The 20,962-nt window shown below is 41.0% G+C and overlaps 1 protein-coding gene across 1 annotated transcript; it reads left to right on the top strand.

Moving 5' to 3' along the window:
• Positions 1 to 112: 112 nt before the first annotated feature.
• Positions 113 to 20,600, top strand: selenot2 (selenoprotein T, 2). Its single transcript, XM_056600189.1, has 6 exons — positions 113 to 503; positions 921 to 1,031; positions 1,267 to 1,393; positions 17,469 to 17,556; positions 18,736 to 18,884; positions 19,527 to 20,600. Exons 1-5 carry the CDS (start codon positions 286 to 288, stop codon positions 18,855 to 18,857), a joined length of 666 nt encoding a protein of 221 aa, XP_056456164.1. The 5' UTR covers positions 113 to 285; the 3' UTR covers positions 18,858 to 18,884; positions 19,527 to 20,600.
• Positions 20,601 to 20,962: the final 362 nt, after the last annotated feature.

Below are 20,962 nucleotides of genomic sequence, written 5' to 3'. Positions count from 1 at the left end.
AATAACAATAATAATAATTTAAATTGTTCATGTATTTATGTCCATTATTATTTATTTGGACTTAAACGTACTCCTTATGTTACACACGTTTTTCTTTGGTGTAGTGTTTGTGTGAACCACTAGATGTTGCTACTTTAGTCTCCGCGACAAATTTCGTCTGCACAGATTCCTCGGCTCGGCATAGCCATTCGGTCGGGAGCGTTCCAAAAGCAGTTAAGGATTACTGCTACTCTCCAATAAGGGCACGTTTTTATTGGGGCTTTTAGTCCCGCGGGCCGTTTTGAGATGGCCGAGTATACGCAGAAGGGTATATTGACGGCTGTACTGTTCTTTTCGGCCATCACTTTACGAGACATCTACGTCGGGAGAAGCCAGACCCAGCAGCAGGGTCCGCAGGCCTCCGAAAGCCTCGGCATGGCCTCTGACAGCCTGCCGGACGCCGGCACCGTGAAGCCTGGGAAGCCCTCACTGTACACTGGGCCTGTGTTGAAATTTCAATACTGGTGAGTTGATCAATACATAACATTATCTATTCATTTCACTAAGCCACAAATGCATATGATGTCTGCATGGCTAGGAGAGCTAGGTGGCTACAAACTTGCCAGCGGATTAGCTTGAACCATCTAGCTGTGTTGCTAATCAAAATGAGCCATTTACAACGATAACCTCAACAACCTGACCCCCCCCCCCCCCCCCACCCACACACACACACACACACACACACACACACACACACACACACACACACACACACACACACACACACACACACACAGAGAGAGAGACGAATATATATATATATCCACTGACTTTTCATTGTATCAGTAAAGTACATTCATACAATACGTCATAGAATACATCATAAAGTGAATTGGCATCTTCTTATTCTGTATATTGTCTATTATCTTTGGTGTTTTCAGTATTTCCTGAGGGTACAGCAAGGTGTACCAGGAGTACTCTCGGGCCATCAGCCAGTTGTACCCGGACATCCGTATCGAGGGAGAGAACTACCCTCCAACACCCACCAACAGGTAAGGGATGGTCACAACTCTCTAAACAAAACACACCGTAGTTTCCAGTCCTTTTTCATCCTTTTTTTTTTTTTAATTTTCATAGTATTAATAAAAATCTTCATATAAAGGGATGGGCTCGGTTAGAAAATAATGCATCTTGGGATTAGAGGTGCTTCATGTTTATTGCCTTTCTAATCCACCCAATTCTCATCATTATCATCTATCAACCATATCCCCTGGTTCACCACATCAGGTATCTAGGTAACTTCTTCTCCTACTTCAAGCTGCTGGCCATCACTCTGGTAGTAAGTGGCCAGAACCCCTTCCCCATCCTGGGCCTGGCCACCCCGCGGGCCTGGGTCTGGAGTCAGGAGAACAAGGTGAGTTATAGGGTCAGGAATGGATAGCCATTTTGAATACAAAATAGGTAATCTATGTAATTTATGTAGATCCTATGAGAAAATTGTGTGTGTGTGTGGGGGGGGGTTGCTAACAGATAATAAATGTATTCTTATAAATGCATCCGTCCAACAACGATTCGAAAATACAGTGTTCCATCTATGATCAGCAACTATAGTTAAAGAAACAATGAGTCCTCCCATTCAGCTGCTAGCCTAACAATGCTGGTTCGTGTCCCACAGTTGCACAGCCAGTTCAAGTGGACCGAATAGTTATAGATTTTTTTATTTCTGATTGATCGCTTACTAACTGAAAAGGGCCTCAATCATGCACAAAGGTACTTTAAGTATATCATCCAGCGTAATAGCTAGGCCTTATTCACCGAATAGATACACAGTAAATTTGCCTGAGTAAAATTTACTCAAATTGAAGAAAATTTTACTCTGCCGCAGATAACATTTGGTCCCTCTCTAAAAAGAGTAAAATTGACTCTTTTGGTGTAGCTATTTTCCCAGAGGTAATATTTGACTTTGTGGTGGTAGTTGACTCTTTTCAGTGGGTTTTAAAATGAACTCTAACACTATTCTACTCCGTTCAGAGCTACATGAACTCTATTGTGAGCAGTGTTAATTTCGTTAACGAAAAATATGACGAAAAATGTTCGTCAACGACCTTTTTTCCATGACGTTGACGAGACGATGACGAGCTAAAAATAAGTCGTTGATAATAAAAACTATGACGAAATGTAAGTTTAGTTTTCGTTGACGAGACGAGACAGGACGAAAATGTTGGTGGTGTGCTCTCGGACATTCAAAATGCATGATATTTGCCCCCAACTGTGCCTCTCTGTCAGTCAAAATGCATCTACTGTCATTGGTTGAATTGGTTGAGCGATGTGCGCCGCGCGCGTAGCTTGAACCTGCCACCTTGAACCAGTCAGGTGCTGCTGATGTCCGAATATCAGAGCGACGGCGATTTACGACAACCAGTTAACACATGATGGCAAGTTCAGCACAAAAAGCATTTGGTCGGAAACAAAGATTAGATATATGGACGCACTTTAGTTATAACTCAGCAGAAAGAAAAACGCAATGCACCGTACTAACGGGAGATGGAGAGATGCCCTGTGGCTTCAAGTTAGGTGGGAAGAACACAACCAACCTCAAGAGACACTTGAAGGCGCACCACCCTGATATTTTTGACAAGGTAAGTTAGTTAACTGTAATGTTAACATCACACAATCACATAATTTGAATCTTCAAAATCTATACTTGATATCTTCTTATATGTAAGGGATAATGTCCGTCCGAGTAGGGCTTTGACTTTTGGCCAGAAATCATATCGAAGTTTGTTTGTTTATTAATATTAATATTCGAATATATTCGAATATTTATTAATAATATTTTGACCATTAAATGCCTTCAGTAAGACCTGGATTGGGCTTCGCGGGATTTGTTTAGCGTATACATAACTGCTATTACGCCCAATCATTTTGTGAAAGTATCACTCCGCGCCTTGGAAGTGGAAAGTGTCAAAGAATACAACCGTATTTTTACTAGTGTGTGTGTGTGTGTGTGTGTGGAGTCATTTTGCCATAATTTTAACAGTTGTATAAAAGCAATAGCACAGTTCACTGAAGCCTAAAATCGGCGAGTGAACTGCTCCATAGGATAAATTGCCGGCGAAACGCTCTATCGGAGCCTTCTCTCTGAGGGACGCTAAAGTGTGTTGCATAGCGACCGTCGATGTATAGCGGCAGCCAGGAGGGACTACTTTTTTTTTGATCTTTAATACAACTGCTACTTTGACTTTCTTGATTTCTTTTTAAATGTAGTGTGTCTATGACTTTCGTTTCGCCATAACAGTAACCGTTGCTCATTATACCACTGTGAAGGGGGTCGCCAGCCCTCCGCTGCGCGTCGGGGCCGGACAACGCACCTTAACAGCGGTATAATGAGCACATACCACAGCCTGGCGTGATCTATTGCTTAATTATAACATGTCACTTGCCAAAGAAAATAAATTAAGACCATTCATTTATATTTTCATGCGTTTTACAATCCAAATATAAAGTTTTTCACAAGCCATAATTTAGTTTCCCTGGTAACGCCTGAGTAGTCCGCTCCGCTAGAGACCAAACGTTATGCATTGTACATATTTATAATTTGAAACTCGTTCCAGCCTTTATACCACAGATACTATAGGGTCTATGCCAGCATATAACCACGTTTTCAGATTACAGTTTACTGCGTTTTTCAAAATTAACCAGCTCTCGTTTTGAAGGCTGAACATACGGTTTGACTGGAATTTATTAGCAAAGTAATATCTTAAAGGGATTAGCCTACAGGAGTAATTGTATCTTTTGATTTTTTTCCTCACCTAGATCCCAGAGACGAGTATTCCTAAACAGCAAACTGGTGCAAAAAATGTGGGGGTGCAATTATCGATCCCAGCAGTGTTCACCTCAATATCAAAATATAAAACTGACTCGCTGGAACTAATTGTTAAAGAAAAGGCGATTGCGCAATGGATTGCACGCACAGGTCTACCTGTCCGCACTATTGAGGATGAAGATTTCGTCCTCATGATGAAGACCATAGACAAGAGGCTGACCATTCCGAAGAAAACTAAAATAAACAACTTGATCGACCAGCTTTATATTGCTGAAAAACAAAAATTTAAAGAGAGACTCGCCACGGCACGCAGAACAACAATTTGTATGGACATATGGACAAAAAAAGGACTTACAGCGTCATTCCTCGCTATTAGTGCCTGTTACTTTTGTACTCAGGAGAACAAACCCCAGCACATATTGTTGAAGCTTGACCAGATCTCCCACCCACACACTGCAGAGTGTATAAAGACTTGTCTTGACCGATGCACTGAGGACTGGGGAATACCAAAAGACAAAATTCTGACAGTCATAACCGATAATGGAAGCAACATGGTTGCAGCGTTCAAAAACGATGAACATGAGCCCAGCAGCTCTGAGGACTCAGAGGAGAGTGATGAAGACTCTGACGTTGTCGAGGAGGAACAAAGGTAAATTCTATTAGTTTGTAGATTTTCAGTAGTAGGCTATATTATGTCTGTTATTGAGCTATGCTTATTGTCTTTTAGCATTAAAGATGTGTTGTTACACATTGTTTATTGCATTGTGTTGCTCATGGCAATTTAATTTCCTCTAGAAGATTAATAAAGTATCTGTCCTTTTCTCTGTTTGTCTTATCTATCTAGGTACGGAGCCATGGAGAGGACCCCCTGTGTTGTACATACACTGCAACTCGTGGTGAACATGATCCGGAAAGATCTTAGTGTCAATCGACTCCTTGACAAAGCTCGAGTACTCGTCAGGCTCTTCCGCAAGTCGTCTGTGGCGATTGAGCAACTGCTGCAGCTGTGTGGACTCACTCTGGTCAAAGACTGCCTCACTAGATGGTCCAGCACATACCTGATGATATCACGCCTTGTCCAAGTGAAGGACTCAATTCTTCAGGTAGCTGATGGGATGGGCTGGGACTATCTTCTACCGAGTGAGTGGCTGAGGCTGACTGCTCTCAGAGATCTGCTCCTCCCCTTTGCTGAGCACACCAAGATGCTCCAGAGTGACACAATGTCCTTATCCCTGGTGGTGCCCGCCCTCCTGGACCTGAGCGCTCACCTGTGTGAGTTCCCCCAGGATTCGAGCTACAGGGACCTAGCTTCCCTGGCTCACAAGATGAAGGCAAACATGGACAAACGCTTCAGCTGCTTTCTTGATCCAAGTGATCCAAAGTTCTCACCCCTGACTACTGCTGCATGCTTCCTCGACCCAACAGTCTCACTCACACTCATTGAAAATGATGACGAACAAATTCAGGAGCTTCTGAGAAAAGCAAAAGATTACATTGCTGAAATGGTGTCACCAGTAATACAGGATGGGGAGGAGGCTGATGAAAATGAGCAGGAAGAAGAAAGAGGAGAGGCACCAGAGGCAAAGCGGCCGAGATTTAGATTCCTCTCAAAAACAAGTGCAAGCCGCCGGCCATCTAGCCTCTCAAAGCCCTGTGTCAGGCAGGAAATTCAGAAATTCATGGGGGAACTGTCAGAAGTTGAACCGATAAACGAAGAGACTGCCCTTCAGTATTGGGCTGCACAAGGTTCCGTTTATCCAAGCCTAAAACCTCTTGCCTGCGATCTCCTGGCAATGCCAGCATCTCAAGCACTTGCTGAGCGAGTTTTTAGCATTACAGGTGACCTCAGTCGTGGTCGTCGAAATAGAGCAAGAGTCATTTTAGAGAGGGGCGCTTTCCTCAAACTGAATCGAGATCCGATTCAGTAGCCTAATTCTGCTTTATGTGTTTGTGTGTTATGTGTGTTCATTTTGAAGTTCTAGAAAATAAACATAACCACATTGGCCAAATATAGAAAGTTTTGTTTCTTGACTTAGTGGAATGGTCTTTACTCCATGTCACCATGTGTATTAATACTAGTACTACCTTAGTAGATCTGAAAGGACAGCACAGCAGACTCTCATAGATAGGAGAGTCTAGTCTAGAGATATCCAACTAAGGTAAGGAGTATGTATATTACAGGTAAAAGATATCCAACTAAGGTAAGGAGTATGTATATTACAGAGTGAATTGAAGTGATGTTGCTTTATGAATTTCAACACTTGATACAACCTGCTGTCACCTTCATTTCAATTTCCGATACCTGTATTAGCCTAATTGAATTAGTTTAAAAAGAGAATTTTTTTTGACTAAAAGTAATGACTAAAAGTTGACTAAAATGTAAAGACTTTTCGTCGACTAAAACTAGACTAAAACTACAAAGGAAAACAATGACTAAAATGTGACTAAATATACTAAGCATTTTCGTCAAAAGACTAAGACTAAGACTAAATCTAAAATAGCTGACAAAATTAACACTGATTGTGAGAAACTCTAAAATGCCTGTAACCCATTTTCCTCAGCTTTCAGAGTTGTTTATCCTCATATAAGAGTAATTTATCAACTCTTTTCAGAGTTGTTTTTTATAATTATGCATTTCTTCTGTTTTACGACTAACAATTAACTGAAATAATTTACAAAACAAGATGTATAGCCATATCGCACTTTATTTCTCAGGCACTTTTCATTATTGCAGTGAATTCACTTGTGCTTACAAAAACAATAAATAATACAGAAACAATAAATAATACAATGAAAACAATAAAAATACAAGAGGGTAAATAAAAAAATAAAATGGAGTAAGACAGAGATGAGAAGATGAAGACTGAGAGAAGGGATGAATAGACCTCTGAAGAATAAGTTCCACCTCCGAGGCTCCCGGTTCCCTAGGTCAAATATCTATGGGAAATAACATGGTGTTTTTGAATAATCGTACATAACAAACTCTGTAGGTGGCGAAGAAGTAAACGCTGAAGAAGGAAACTAGATGGAAAAAGTGTGCACTTCAAAACGTGAGCTTTTACTTCTTTGCCACCTACAGAGTAGACATAGGCTGTGTCCCAATTCAGGGGACGCATCCTTCGAAGGACGCGGTCTATGAAGGTCTTCGTAGACGTGAAGGCCGGACCGAAGGCCGAACAAACGTTTTTAAATGAGACGGTCTGCCCTACGGAGCATTTCAAGTTTGCGTAACAAGCCGTTAACACCCTTTACCTTGCGTGATGACGCGCCGCTCCTGTCACCTAGCAACCCTGACAGCTGCGGTTCAAACCGGACATCTATATAACCCATTTATATAACCCATTCAGAGATGTCCACTTTCACTTAGATGTCCACTTCTTACTTTATTCTTACTTTTATTCTATTGTATTCATAATTTTCTATTTTTTATAATCTTATCTTTATGCTTGTAATTTATATTTGTACGGAGCACCTTGAACAAAACAATTTCACCCCGGGATCAATGAAGTTTTCTGATTCTGATTCGGTTATATAATAATTATTTAAAATATAACGTTAATTAGTTTAACGTTATATGGCTCGTTTTAATGAAATTGAACTTTGACAATAAAGTTACAAATTTAAAATAGTCCCAACTTTATTTTAATACAAAAAAATATTTTTACATAGTTTTGTCAATGAATAATGTAATTTGCTGCAACTGCCGCTTCGTCTCTCTGACTGAAAAAAATCCAACTCGCAATGAATCTTGGGATACGTTGGGCCGAGAAGGATACATCTGGTGTATCCTTCAAATCCGGGAAAAGAAGGCTGCATTTGTCGGCCGCATTTGAAGGAGCCTTCGAAATGGGACAGCCCTTGACGCGTCGCAGTGACGCAATCGCCCTTCGAATGCACCCTTCGAAGGATGCGTCCCCTGAATTGGGACATAGCCATAGACATTTGACCGAGGGAACCGGGAGCCTCGGAGGCGGGACTTATTCTTCAGAGGTCTGTTAGAGTAGTGAAGAGAAGAAATAGAAGAAGAGGGAGAAATTACATGAAACAGTAAGGCACAATAAATAAAATCTGTATCCCTACCATTAGGCCTGTCGCGATATGCAATAAATCAATTAATTGCGCGATAAATTAAAATGAGCGTTATTTTTTTGCCGGCCGCAATAATTTCCATTCGCACTCTTTTTTTTAAATCATTGCTTTATTGGCCTAATCTGAGAAGAAATCTATGCCATAAACAGAAATATTATAGGCCTTCATTACACGGGTCTTCTCAATGCCGTGGAACGCTCCGTTCACTTGCATAGATAGTAACGGTAACTTGTCAACCCCAGCGTCTTCGTTTGCTAAGCAACGTCAACGTCTTTGAAGGACTATTTCTCTGCTGATCAACACTACGAATGCTGCTAACAAATAAATTGTAAAAAGACACACCATGTGAAGTTATTTTTTCGTCTTGGCAAGTAGCCTTGTAATAAGCGGGATAATGTATGGAACGTCGCCGGTCATTATCTAAAATAAGCCCCTTCAGGGTGAAGCAAGACACCTCCGCTGCGCGTCGGTCGCCTGTTCGCCCTGTCGGGGCTTATTTTCCCGATAGTGACCGGCGTTCTATGCATTATATATATTCATATATATTATATATATTTAGCAGGGTAGGCCTAAGTCACAAATGTCGGGTTGAAATCGGGCTCCGGCTCATAATTACAGGGCACAACGAGTAAACCCCCTCGTCAAGTGTCAGTACCGCGTTCACATGGACACATCTGTTGTGTGAAAATGATCATGTATACGCCTCATACGGAATATAATTATCTGTTCGGCATAGATTCTATGCCGAATAGAAGAGGTGGTGTAGTCCGTTTTAATCGCCATGTATACACTTATTCCGAATAGATTGGGGTTTAACTTAGAGCAGCCGCAGTAGTTCGCAATTGGTCCACTGAGCTCCGTCTGTACTTTTAAGCACACCGAACTTCACCGCGGTCAAGGAAAGTGGATTTATTGCCTGATTCACGTCTTTGTTATCACTCCGTAAAAGTAGTCCGGTAAGCGTGTCCGGTTGCTAAGGGACATGGGTGTTTATTAATGACGTGTTCGCGTATCGTAGTGTCCGCGCGCGTCCGAGGTAACTGTAAATGAGTAGGCTACTAGTGGTACTTTTGCAGGCTGAAGGTTAAAATACTTCTTAACTTAGAGAGATGGCAGCTGCAGTAGTAAGCAAATGGACCTTCGAGGATTCCTGGTCACTAAATTCCTGTAAGACCACTCTCTCCCACCAGTCTTGGCTGCAGACTCGCATCCAAATTCCTCTTGTTTGCGGCGGAGCTTAAGGTAAATATAAAGATCTGACGAGAAATTGACGTTGCTGCGCTGTCCTCCTTCTTAATTGAAGGAGCAGGCAGAGAAAAGCTCTCTCCTGCTGTGCTTTCATTAAAATCAAATTTAAAATCCCCGATAGTGATAAGACATCCATTATGTCGCCGCCGGTCCAGAGATGTGTCAGGTGTGCGCGAGAGACAGAACGGACACTTTTGTTACTGCCATGTATACAGTAGCCTACATTCGGAACACATTTTAGGAACAGATCTATGCCGCATAGGAATCTATGCGGATCAGATGCGGATCAGATGTGCCATGTAATCGCGGCTTCTAACTTGTTGCATTGTCTGTGTGGGAGGCGGAGTCCTGGCGCAATCGTGTTTACATCCTTTTTATTTAGTGTTTCAATTTTATTTATTGTTTTTGGTGGTGTTTGGTTTTTATTCAAGAGCATTTTTTGTTAATAATAGATTGTTTTTGGTTGTTTTGTTAATTTATTCTGGATATTTTAAATGTCTTCCAGACGTCCAGTTCCAGTGTTCTTTAAAAATAAAGGTTTATTGATCTTCGAAAGGGTGTACTTTATCATTATATTAGTTGAAAAACGGCAATATTATCGCTTATCGCAATAATTCCTGGGGCAATTAATCGCCCAGAATTTTTTTTTATCGTGACAGGCCTAACCACCATAAGACATCAGTATATCAAATATTCTGTGGTAAAAAATACCTTTTATGTCCAAGACAAAGGGTGCCTCTGATGTACGCAATACCTTGTACACATGGACATGTTCATTTAAGCATATGGTTTCTAAAGCAGTTGTAATAAAAAGAACCTGCTCATCTTTGATTACAATTTTCTGGTAGATGGTGATACCTGAGGAGACAACTGAAGAAAACACTATGCTGACCATCTGCAGCAATAAAATGAACAAATACCAGTGCTGATCATTAGGATGCACAAGATCTCCAAACATAATGGGTAGATGACGTAGTAAACACCAGCTCTGAATGGCATTTAAGCCCAAGTCATTCGAACCCTCCACTAATTTTACACCAGGTGGTTTGTTTTGTTCCATGAAGCCATAGTTGAAACTCTGAATTCTCCCATGCACTTCTGCTGATGTAGTGTAATTTCTAATCAGGTGCTGAATGAGTAATTTCATTTCGTACTGTGCAACACCCTTCAAAATATTGTGCATTATATCAACTGAGAAGTTTGCTGTTTTGTGAAAATCTTGCAATGAATTCAAAGGGCAAGATTTTTTTACTCGCATCACATAAGGTAAAGTGGGATTGCTCTGCATTATCTGGCAGTGTTCAACATGAAGCTCTTTACTTCGTAATGACATCTTTGAACTTTCTTCAGTGAATTCAGTCTGATAGTCTTCCTTCTCTAATAGGCAAAAGCGGCAACAGTATCTAGCACTAAAGGATTCCACAAAACCAAATAAAGAATGAATACCAAGGTTGTCTCCAGTAACTTGTATAATGGTTCCATAAACGGTATGATCAAATAGAGGAATCTGAATTCCATTAGTTTCAAGAGCAGAGACATCTTGGACGAGTGGCGCTAGTATTTTCTCAAACCTATGTTTTGATATCTTGTGCATGAAACAAAGCAGCCAAATGGATATTTAGCAAACCTGAATTGTATTTAGGTCAAACATTTCTGAGGGTAAAATAGATGGCTCTTAACTTATGGATTCCTCTTTTTGATCCAAGGGGGTCATTTGATCCAACACTCATTCGTAAAAAAAAAAAAGCTGGATCTGAATAGCATGCTCTTGTTTTGAGAAGAGCGCATGACCCTTAAAGAATTCTCCATCCTGTATGTCATATAGTAAATGTTGACTCTGTTTAGGATCTCTAATCAACATATCTTTGATATTTGGGTGATTGTAAATGGACTTCAGCGTTTCAAGAATTGGTATGTATTATAAATTTGTCTTTGACAGTGGTTTGTAGAAAAGTTCTAGTTGTTCTGTTAATTCGTGTAGCAAATCTTGTTCCAAGAACAAGTTCTCCTGCTCTCACTGTTAAATGCAACAAAAGGATTAATCACCTTCTCAAAACACTCATTAATTTGAGACTAAACCACACTTTTGATGGGCTCCTCTAAAGCAAGACTTTTTTTAGAGCTTCTTGAGTGTGACTATGTATGTCTCTGAGCACTTCTTGTACAGCACTAACAACATATTTAATAGTTGCCTCTGCAACCCCAGCAACTTTAAGTTCTGTGAGCATTGTTAGATTAGATTTCTTTATTGTCCTTGTTCAACAGAGTTAATCAACGAAATTAAGTTTAGAGCATCACCACTGGCATAGTATATAAATATATAAATAAATAAATAAATAACAATAATAACATGAATGAGAATGCAGAAAATCCAGTCCATAGTTGTGATGAGTGAGGGGGGGGGGGGGGGGGGGGGGGCGGGCTGCAGTCCTCTGCGTTTTTCCCTCTTCTGCAGCCGCGCACAGCGTCTCCTCCTCCGCTTCTCAGCCTCAGGAGTGCTGGATGGTGATCTGGTGATCTCGGCTGGGATGGTGAAGTCCGCAGATTTTGGGAGCTCTGGGCCGTTGCAACTATGTGCGCCGCCGCCATGGCAACAAAGCCATGTCAGCTGTTCTGTATGCTCGATAGGCAGTGCGGCCATCTAGCTCAATAGCCGAGTCCGGGGTCTTGTTCTCCAGCCAGGTTTCCGCAAAGATTAAGCTGCAGCAGTTCTCGATGTGTTTTTGTGAAGCCAGTTCCAGTCGGATCTGCAGCCGCGCACAGCGTCTGGTGAAGTCCGCTGGGAGTTGGCGAAATGGTGCGCCGTTGAGCTCCAAATGTTAATTCCGGCTGTACTTCATTGTTGGGTTTGAAAGCAGTGTGAAAAGCTGTGTGAAATAATATTAAGTGCTACCAAAAATTACAAAAAAACATGCCAGTTTGGGGAGCTCCAGGCCGCTGCAACTATGTGCGCCGCCGCCATGGCAACCCAAAATTGTTGCACAACTGTTTACTATGTTTCTTTCTTGCAGAACAGTGTCACATGGCAAACTCTGAGAGGGCAAAACATCTGTATCCCCTAATGAAATGGAATTGTTGGTTGTGGAACATTCACTGTCATCAAAACATAAATTGTAATTTGCACAACACTTGATTAGATGCTTTCGTAATCCAGAAAAACTTTGATAAACGTGAGAACAACCTCTGAGCACATTTTAACTTGAGACCCTTTCCTGAGCAAAGACCATGAACTAATTTAAAGTGTAATAAGTGCATTGGCATGCCACCTTTTACACATAAAGCATATCATCTTGCTCACTGGAGCATTCTGGCCCTCAGCTCAGCCACTCTTGGATTTATTTTTGTGGTTTCAGCATCCATGTCAAACACAGTTGTTTGCAGGAAAGTGTACGGGTTTGTCAACTCCTGACAGTATGTAGTGCCAAAAACTTAGTGAGCTTTAAAAAGCTCAACAGCAGCCAGGGAATTTGAGGCTTTACAGGGCAAAGCGTGTTGGTCAATGACTATGAAGTAAGACTGGATCCTACTTTTCTTTGGCCCAACTGCTAGCAGATATGGTTGGAGACTTCATGCAATGACGTCCAGGTGTCCCTGAATGCTGGTACCAGTCTGAGAGAGAGAGAAACCTCAATCGTCTAACGGCAACGTAACCTAACGTCGTTGGCAACCTGGATATGGACAGGTTTATCACATTATAATCTTGATTCAAATATATATGGGACTCCGGCATGATGAGAACAACAAGCAGTATGTTTACTTCTAAGGACGTGTTTAATCTGGTTTAATGGTTCACCTTGATGAATTTCACAAGATAGTCACATGCTTGTCTGGCTGCAATCTTTCCCGGTCGCTTGCAGCCTTGACTGGAGGGCGGCAAAAGGTGAACCAGAAGGAGAAGGGAAGACATGTCACTGTCCCAACCTGGCGGCACAGACAACAAAATAAAATAGGCATTTTTAGGTTTCAGTTTGATAAATTTGAAGACCTCCTCCTACTCACTTTAACCTACCAATTATGGATGAATAACCAGTATAATGCATTAAACATCTGCAGTACCCTTAATTTCTCAGTAATTAATCAATTCCATTGAAATAACTGGGCCATTATAGGTACCTTCTTCAACTTCAGTGGCAACGGCATTCTGGATGAGATATTGTACCTCCTCAGTCTGTGTGAGGTCACGGCTCTGTGCGATGACCTTTGGTTTTATGTCGGTAGACCACTTCTCCATTAGCTTTGCAGAGGTTGAATCTCCAAAAATAAGTCTAAAATCTTGATCGATCTACACAAAATCACGAAGTATTGAGGATTTATTTTACCCAACACATGTTAACTACAACACAAAATCACCTTCAGATTTCAGATTAGTATGTAAAAAAAATAAATAAGGTTGACATACCATGCCTGGTATGTCCATGGACCGTGGGGAAAATGGCTAGAATATCAGATGACTTGTCAGGGTCATGCAAAACCTTCTGACGGTAGATCAGTGTTAACCTCATCTTTTGCTTTACCACAGCCTCATCAGCAGTGTGCTTCATCAGGGCAATAGCTTCCTGACACTGACTTTCATCATTCAACCAGTTAGCCTCTTCAAAAGGATAGGTCAGCCCTTGGTCCACCTAAAATGATTACAGATAATATGAGTGTTACATGGTAAGGCTTTTCTTTCTGAAACACAAAGTATTCACAAAACTCCAGGCCAGGATGACCATACACGATCATAAGTATTTACATAGTCATAAACATTTAAGGATATTACAACAATTTGCATTTTGGAAAAATGTATCAAGAAAACAGGTCAAATTCTAACAAATAAAACACAACTCCATACTGTGTGTTCATTTGAGCCCAAAATTATACAGGGGTCAAGCTAATACAAGCAGTGACCAAGATCAAAAAATGCACCTGTTTGTGATTGCCGTGAGCGCTTAGGTCGTCCCTCCGATGCTTCCTTCGGAAGTGTTTTTATTCTCCAGGCCAGGTATCCACTTCCATCTTCTGCATTGTAATACTGCTCCTTTGGACATATCACAGACACAGATACGTTATGTATTGCTGGACTAATGTTATGCATGCAACACTCATGGAACATGCAACACTCGTCTGAATGAAGACACTTGAGATAACGGCCACATACATAACCCAGTTTGCTCATGGGATCTGCCAGGTATGGGAGATGATCCCTTTGGCATAGTCTTCTTTTATCCGTCGAGGAGGGCTTGACACACACACACACACACACACACACTAGAATCCAGATCATAATAAACACATAGTACATAAATTCTACAAATTGCTTCTTTAACACCCTACCCATGTTCATTTATCATTTGTGCCACCAAGATCTTAACCATGTTACGTCTTCTGCCATCTGTCAAATATTTTGTGCGAGCATATTCACTCATGATCTTCTCGCCTCCTGGGCTTCCTTTTAAGATATCCTCAATCATCTGGAGAGGGAGGTTGGGGTTAATGGGTAATATAAAAGGAACATATAGGCAATTAAGAAAAGGAAATAAAATGTAATTCCAAATGTCTGTGCTAATCAAGCATCCCTTGAAAACCTACCCGGCTAAGACGACGGTCCTTCATTTGTTTTTCGTCATCTGGAGCTCGTGTCAATATCAGTGTCATCAGACTCGTATGATATTTCAGCACCAGCAAGGGAGCTAGAACTTAAAGAATCTGTAGTACAAAACCATACCAATGGTCTTATATGTTAATACTACTTTGACAACATGCAGCCACTGTCAATAGACCCTATTTTTGCTGATGCAAAGAATACTGTTGGGAATTAATGTGAAAAGATATGCAAATTACCGTCCAAAATTGCCTCTGGGATAACAATTTCCAGGACACCAAGGTCAGTTGCTCTTTTCTGAGTAAAGTACATGTGCTGATGGGCAAGCATGGAATGGTGAACAAACTTAGGCCCCGTCCACACGAAGCCGAAACAGGCGAAACCGTTACGGTTTCGATCTATCCGGTTTCGCAGTATCTCCGTAAAGACGGAGTCAAGCGAAACCGGGTAGCTCTGTAGAAACGCTGTAGTACACATTCCAGGCCCATAAGGGGCGCTGCTTCTGCTACAGAAATCCTTGTTGTTGTGAGTTCTGAGACTCTGCGGGCTTAACAGTCATTGGCTAGAGGGTCGAGGGGTGGGGCGATGACGTCATGGTTTACGGTTTCAGTCGGTTTCAGGCGTCCACACGAATCCAAAACGAAACCGGGTAGATTTGAAACCACCTCCGAAGGTGGTTTCAGAAGTTTGCGGTTTCGGTCGGCGGATTCGCCGGCTTCGTGTGGACGGAAGGCCGAACCGTACAGGACCTTGGCGGTTTCGCCATGAAATCGGCTTCGTGGACGGGGCCTTAATGGCTAACGTTAGATAAGCTTCCCATGCAGTCAATTGACGCTTGTGCATTGCATTTAGACTGGATAGTTCTAATGTGAACTTTCATGACAGTTTCAACCAGAAACTTGTAAAACTGAGGCTAGAATTATTTGAACTTGGCTCGCCCCAATGGTGTGCGCCACGGTTAAAAAGCGACTAGCTTTTTAACCGTGTGGTTAAAAAGCTAAAAAAAAAAAAAAAAGCGACTAGCTTTTTAACCGTGTTGAAAATGCTGACGTTAACACACACCCACAGTGAACATTAAGTTAGTTCAAAGGTATATTATTTTGTTATTTGTTTTAGGGATGGGCAAAATGATTCTTTTCCGGGAACTAGTTCTTTCAGTTCAGTTCACTATAACGATTCGGTCGTTTTGATTCGTTCGTTACGTCAGATTACATCTTAAAAAAAAATAAAAGTTTTTTATAATATATATATTTTTTTTAATTGGTCATGGGTCCGGATAGGACCGTCAAGACCGCAGTCCGCCGTTTGGAGATGCCGGCTACATAGCATAACGAACGTCCCACCAATATTTATACCACTTGCTTACTCTCTATATTTCATTCATGGTTTTACATTTATAATTTATTTTACTTTACATTTAATTCTTCATTGTTCAGGCATTACAGAGCTTGCATGGTCATAAATAAAAAATACGAACTGCAGTTTAATTTCTTTGTTTGTTCTTAAATTGACGTAGAATGGAGCAAAGACTCCTGGGATTGGGAAATGCGTTTATCCAATAAACAGATGGAGGTCAAGTCTATTTTCGAAAAAATGTAGGGGGATATATGAGTGGCCCCACGTCGATTGGTATGACCCAGGATACGTCGGACAGAGAAAGCGCGCATATTCGACGGTACCGCCTTGTCATTGGTTTACCCAGGTGCCATTCCAACACCATTGCTACCTCTCATTGGCTGAATCTTTGAGAAAGTTGTAGACTCATTCAATATAAGTCGCGGGGAGACGGAGCTCTGTTCGTTTGTATATTTTATTTACGTGACCATATGTTTGGTTTATGTTAAAAAAAAAAGAATCAAAGAACCAATTCTTCTTGTTTTGGGGAACCAGTTCTTGTCGTTCACGTTCGGGATTCGTTCGTTGTAACGAATCAGTCGCGACCGACGCATCCCTATTGTCCATACATGCCTCATCGACGGGCAACTCATACATGAATGTTGCACAAAACTTAGTTAACGGACTTTAGTTACTTAGTTAGCTTGCTAGCTGCTACGTTTGCTATGCCTGTTGGTCTGAAACCCTGACGAATAGCTCATAACGGATGGCAACGTGTTCTTAAGGCACGGTATTCTAATAATTTAGAATTAATAACTGCCACATAACTTGCAAAACGGTAGTTTAATGCCAATACTTCATAACCAGCACATAATTAGGCTATCTTGTCGGGTATATCAAATCAGAGTTGGAAAATATATTACGAAAATACAAGTTGGAAAATCCGTTAAGAAAATACAAATTCAACAGATATGCATATTTACAACAAAATTGAAATATTACTTACTTTAACAATCAGTAACAATCGTTGACTTCCATTGCACTTCTACTGTGACTTCAGCTGCGGTCAGGTGTCGGGGACTAGGGAGGAGTAATGGCGGACAAACGAAACTTGGCGGACAAAACCATAAGCTCCGCCTATTGATCAGTGATCACTCTGTATACAACCACTCTATAATTCTGCTCCCACTCAGACTCCACATTTTATTCATCAAACTCAAAATAGTGCAAAAACGACTTCTTGAGGAAAACACTTGGGAAAATTGCTCAGCATTTTTTCCTGTGTAACTATTCCAACTTGATTCTTAACTCTAGCAGGTGGGAGAACATCAGTTAAGATAACCGCTAGGTGAGTATTGCCCATTGGCATTATGCTCATCGTTTCGGCATGATGTTTGTGTGTTTCAGATCTTCTCGTGCCTGATGGCCTTCTTTCTTAGCAACATGTTGGAGACCCACTTCCTCTCCACTGGGGCATTTGAGATCATGCTCAATGGTACGTATAACCTTACTTCTCTTGAGTTTCTGGAAATCACCTCAACATGAAACACCTAATTAGATGAGTGCTGCATGCAGCGCTCAACTATTGTTCTTCATAAGTTTTATTCTTTCTTTCTTTCTTTCTTTCTTTCTTTCTTTCTTTCTTTCTTTCTTTCTTTCTTTCTTTCTTTCTTTCTTTCTACAAACTTTGGGACCAATCTCCTTTCACCTAGAGACTCCATTCAAATTTTAAAATATCCAGAATAGCTTGGAATCGTCCGCTTCTTTTCAGATATTTTAAATATTTTATACTCTAAGATATTGTAATTTTAAAATATTATCTTTTTTTTAACATGGGAGTCAATGGGAGGACGGTAGAGCCGTCCTCTGGTACTTCAACTGTAGAAGTAACGTAACTAAATACATTTTCAAGTGTTTATCTTCGTTCAAACCATTTAAAAAATCTTCACACTTGTATCTTCCATAATATCGAAACGGAATTTCGATAGAATTTATACTTTTTTCAGAATCAGTTTTAGTTTCAAACCGGCAGTTTTCACTTGCTTATAATAATTTAGGTAACCATAGCAGCAACGCCGGTAAACAAACCCCGCAAAGCACAATCCCTAAAGAGCCCGCCGTGATACGGCCATCCGGAGGCGCAGAGCTTTTGGCCGTGATATATATACAATTATATTATATTATCACGCATGCACGCACACGCGCGTGAGCAGTGCAGGGCAATACATTTGACGTTTCGGATACAGCACCGCTGAATGCTTTGCACTTTTCATTTAGCGGTCACTTTATTTGTTTCTAACCATTTACATTTTCTTAAATGGTGTGCATGTTTACATTGTTTACTCCATTTAGACTCAACTTCAAATTTCAAATCCCTTCACTTGATCCCTTCACTTGCCATTTAACATCTCTTGACGTCTTAAACTATCTTTATTAAAACATATTTTCAGCCTCACTTTGCACTACAGCACTCACCGCATTTTCTGCAGGAAATGCATTTGCTAGTTGTCTTTCATGACTCGTGATGCAACTTGTTACTTTCTTAGAAGGAGCTAAACGGCAGAAGAATTTATGTAAGAAATGTATTGCACGTCGCCATATCTTCCCCTTATTCCTCAATGCACACTGTAGTAGTTTTTTTACTAGATGTATTTGTTGCCATGTATGTGTGCAGATGTTCCCATCTGGTCCAAGCTGCAGTCTGGATATGTGCCCAACGTCCAGGAGGTCTTCCAGATCCTAGACAACCACATTAAGATGAATCAGGTGGATCAGATGAACTTCTCGTCCCCGTAGTGCTGGAAATAAAGCCTCAACCGCAAGGTGAACACCAAGCCAACTGCTACCAATGGTTCCCTTGAGGGATGAAATAATAAATCAAAGGGCCACCTTTGTTACTACAACCAGCTGCGATGTAGGTTGGCAATAACAAGCCATTTAAAACTACCCTATCGGGAAATCCTACATGGTAGTGTCCACCCAGATATTTGATGAAGGTTCAGCCCATCATCTTACCCAGTTGACTATACAAACAGGTGGGCTGATAGGGTAGATTCTGAAATGGCTAATCAACACCACACCTGGTGGAAATACAGTCCTTTTCGTCAAAGGCAGTATGAATAGATACGGGGACGGTCAAAGAGCGTTGCTAGATGTGTTGAAGCTCTTCAAATAAAGGTCAAAATGAATAAAAAAGTATGTAAATATGTAATGTATTGATAATCTGGTTCAAAACTGCTTGTGGATTAATGACCCTGATCCTAACTATGATGGCAGACTGCTATGTCATTATACAATTTGTACCTTTCTCTTTCGTCCTGCTTCATATGAAAAGCAATGGCTATTATTCTCCGTTATGCCCTTGCTTCAGAATTGGGAGCAGCAAGCGTTAAAAAAAGAAAAATCCTGAGTCTTTCTTTGAAAATCCTTAATTTTAAAAGTACAATGTTCTGTCTCTGTCTCTAGCTCTGCTGTGCAGTCGGTTCCTGGTTCTGGCGGAATGTATGTCTACTGGCATTAATGAAGGCCGGGCCTTAAAGCAGTTCTCTGTGTGGCCCGGCCGGATGTCCCCTGCCATTAAACCAGCGCTCCATCTGTCCCAGGTATCCTCTCCATGGCAGCGCTGCTGTTGTGGAAAATACAATTATAGTACACATATTCATCACATGTGAGACATCCAAACCTCGCCTCGGTATGCAGTTCAATATTTCAGGTTTGGCGAGATACTGACACCATGTATAATGTGAATCACACCCGAGTGTACTTCTTGCAAGTGCTGGAAAGTGATTCTCATTTACATATTTGTTTGCAACAACCAATGTTTTTTTTGAGCCATTTTTGTTCCACTGCTACATTGTATAGATGGGTTTTTAGTCTGTATAAATGGGGTTTAATGCACTGGATTTGCACAGAAATGCTTTTTTTTTCTTTCTTTTTTAACAATGGAAATGGGTGTTTCTTATTAAGATTAAATAATTACTTGGTCAAAAACACTATTGGTTATTTTGCTTTGCAATGGCGTTTCCCCTCTTCTGGTAACCGGGTTAGGACGTAAAATTACTTTTTAATAATACTATAGCTCCACACTCTCCTTGCTGAGGCCCTTGTGTCAAAATTATTCACACACTCTAGTCTTAAAGGGACATCCTACACTATCAGGGATCTTTACCGTGCTCTGTTCTCCCAATGCTATTCCTTTATCTGTATTCCATCATAGGTCTTCATTTCTGCCGTAAGAGATGGATGAGAGTAAGCAGACAACAGTGACAGCACCAGAAAGGGGATATGCAATTATGGTTTCTGATTGATTGAGCTGAGCAAATTTGAGCTAATCGTTTTGTAGAGTAGCAGTATCTTGATGGTAATGTTTCTGAGATTTTATTTGGTTGCTCTATAATGAGGGTGATGGATTACGAGAGCCTTAACCAATCGCATCATCCCTAATTAAACATTGTACATTTATTTAATGTGTTTGTGTCATTTTGTTCATCAGAAATAAAGAAGGAACTTCAAAACCAATGCTTCTGGTTTCTTCAATGTCATGTCATCATACATCACATTGGTTTGGTCTAACATATTTATTTATCTCTATCTTCAGGTGTATTTTCTTTGGACAATGAAGTTCACAGGTTATCCCACTACAGTAAATAAGACACTTAACATTCTTGTAGACACTTATCATTTGTGTGTGTATGTATGTATGTATGTATGCGTATGTATGTATGTATGTATGTATGCATGCATGCATGCTCGCCGTCAGCTCCTGAGGAATGCCGTGAGAAGGCGACCGGGAAGCCTCCCTGCTGCTGCGATCCGCCTCCAGAAACCTGGCTTCACATCTCCAGTGGAGCCGTCTGCCGCTGCCCCTGTAGCCGCACACCGGCCAACCATCCCATGTGCCT

This window comes from Gadus chalcogrammus, chromosome 10 (assembly GCF_026213295.1).
Source record: "Gadus chalcogrammus isolate NIFS_2021 chromosome 10, NIFS_Gcha_1.0, whole genome shotgun sequence".
Classification (NCBI taxonomy): domain Eukaryota; kingdom Metazoa; phylum Chordata; class Actinopteri; order Gadiformes; family Gadidae; genus Gadus; species Gadus chalcogrammus.
Note: the sequence above shows the minus strand (reverse complement) of the source record. Positions and strands in the feature narration are given on the sequence as shown.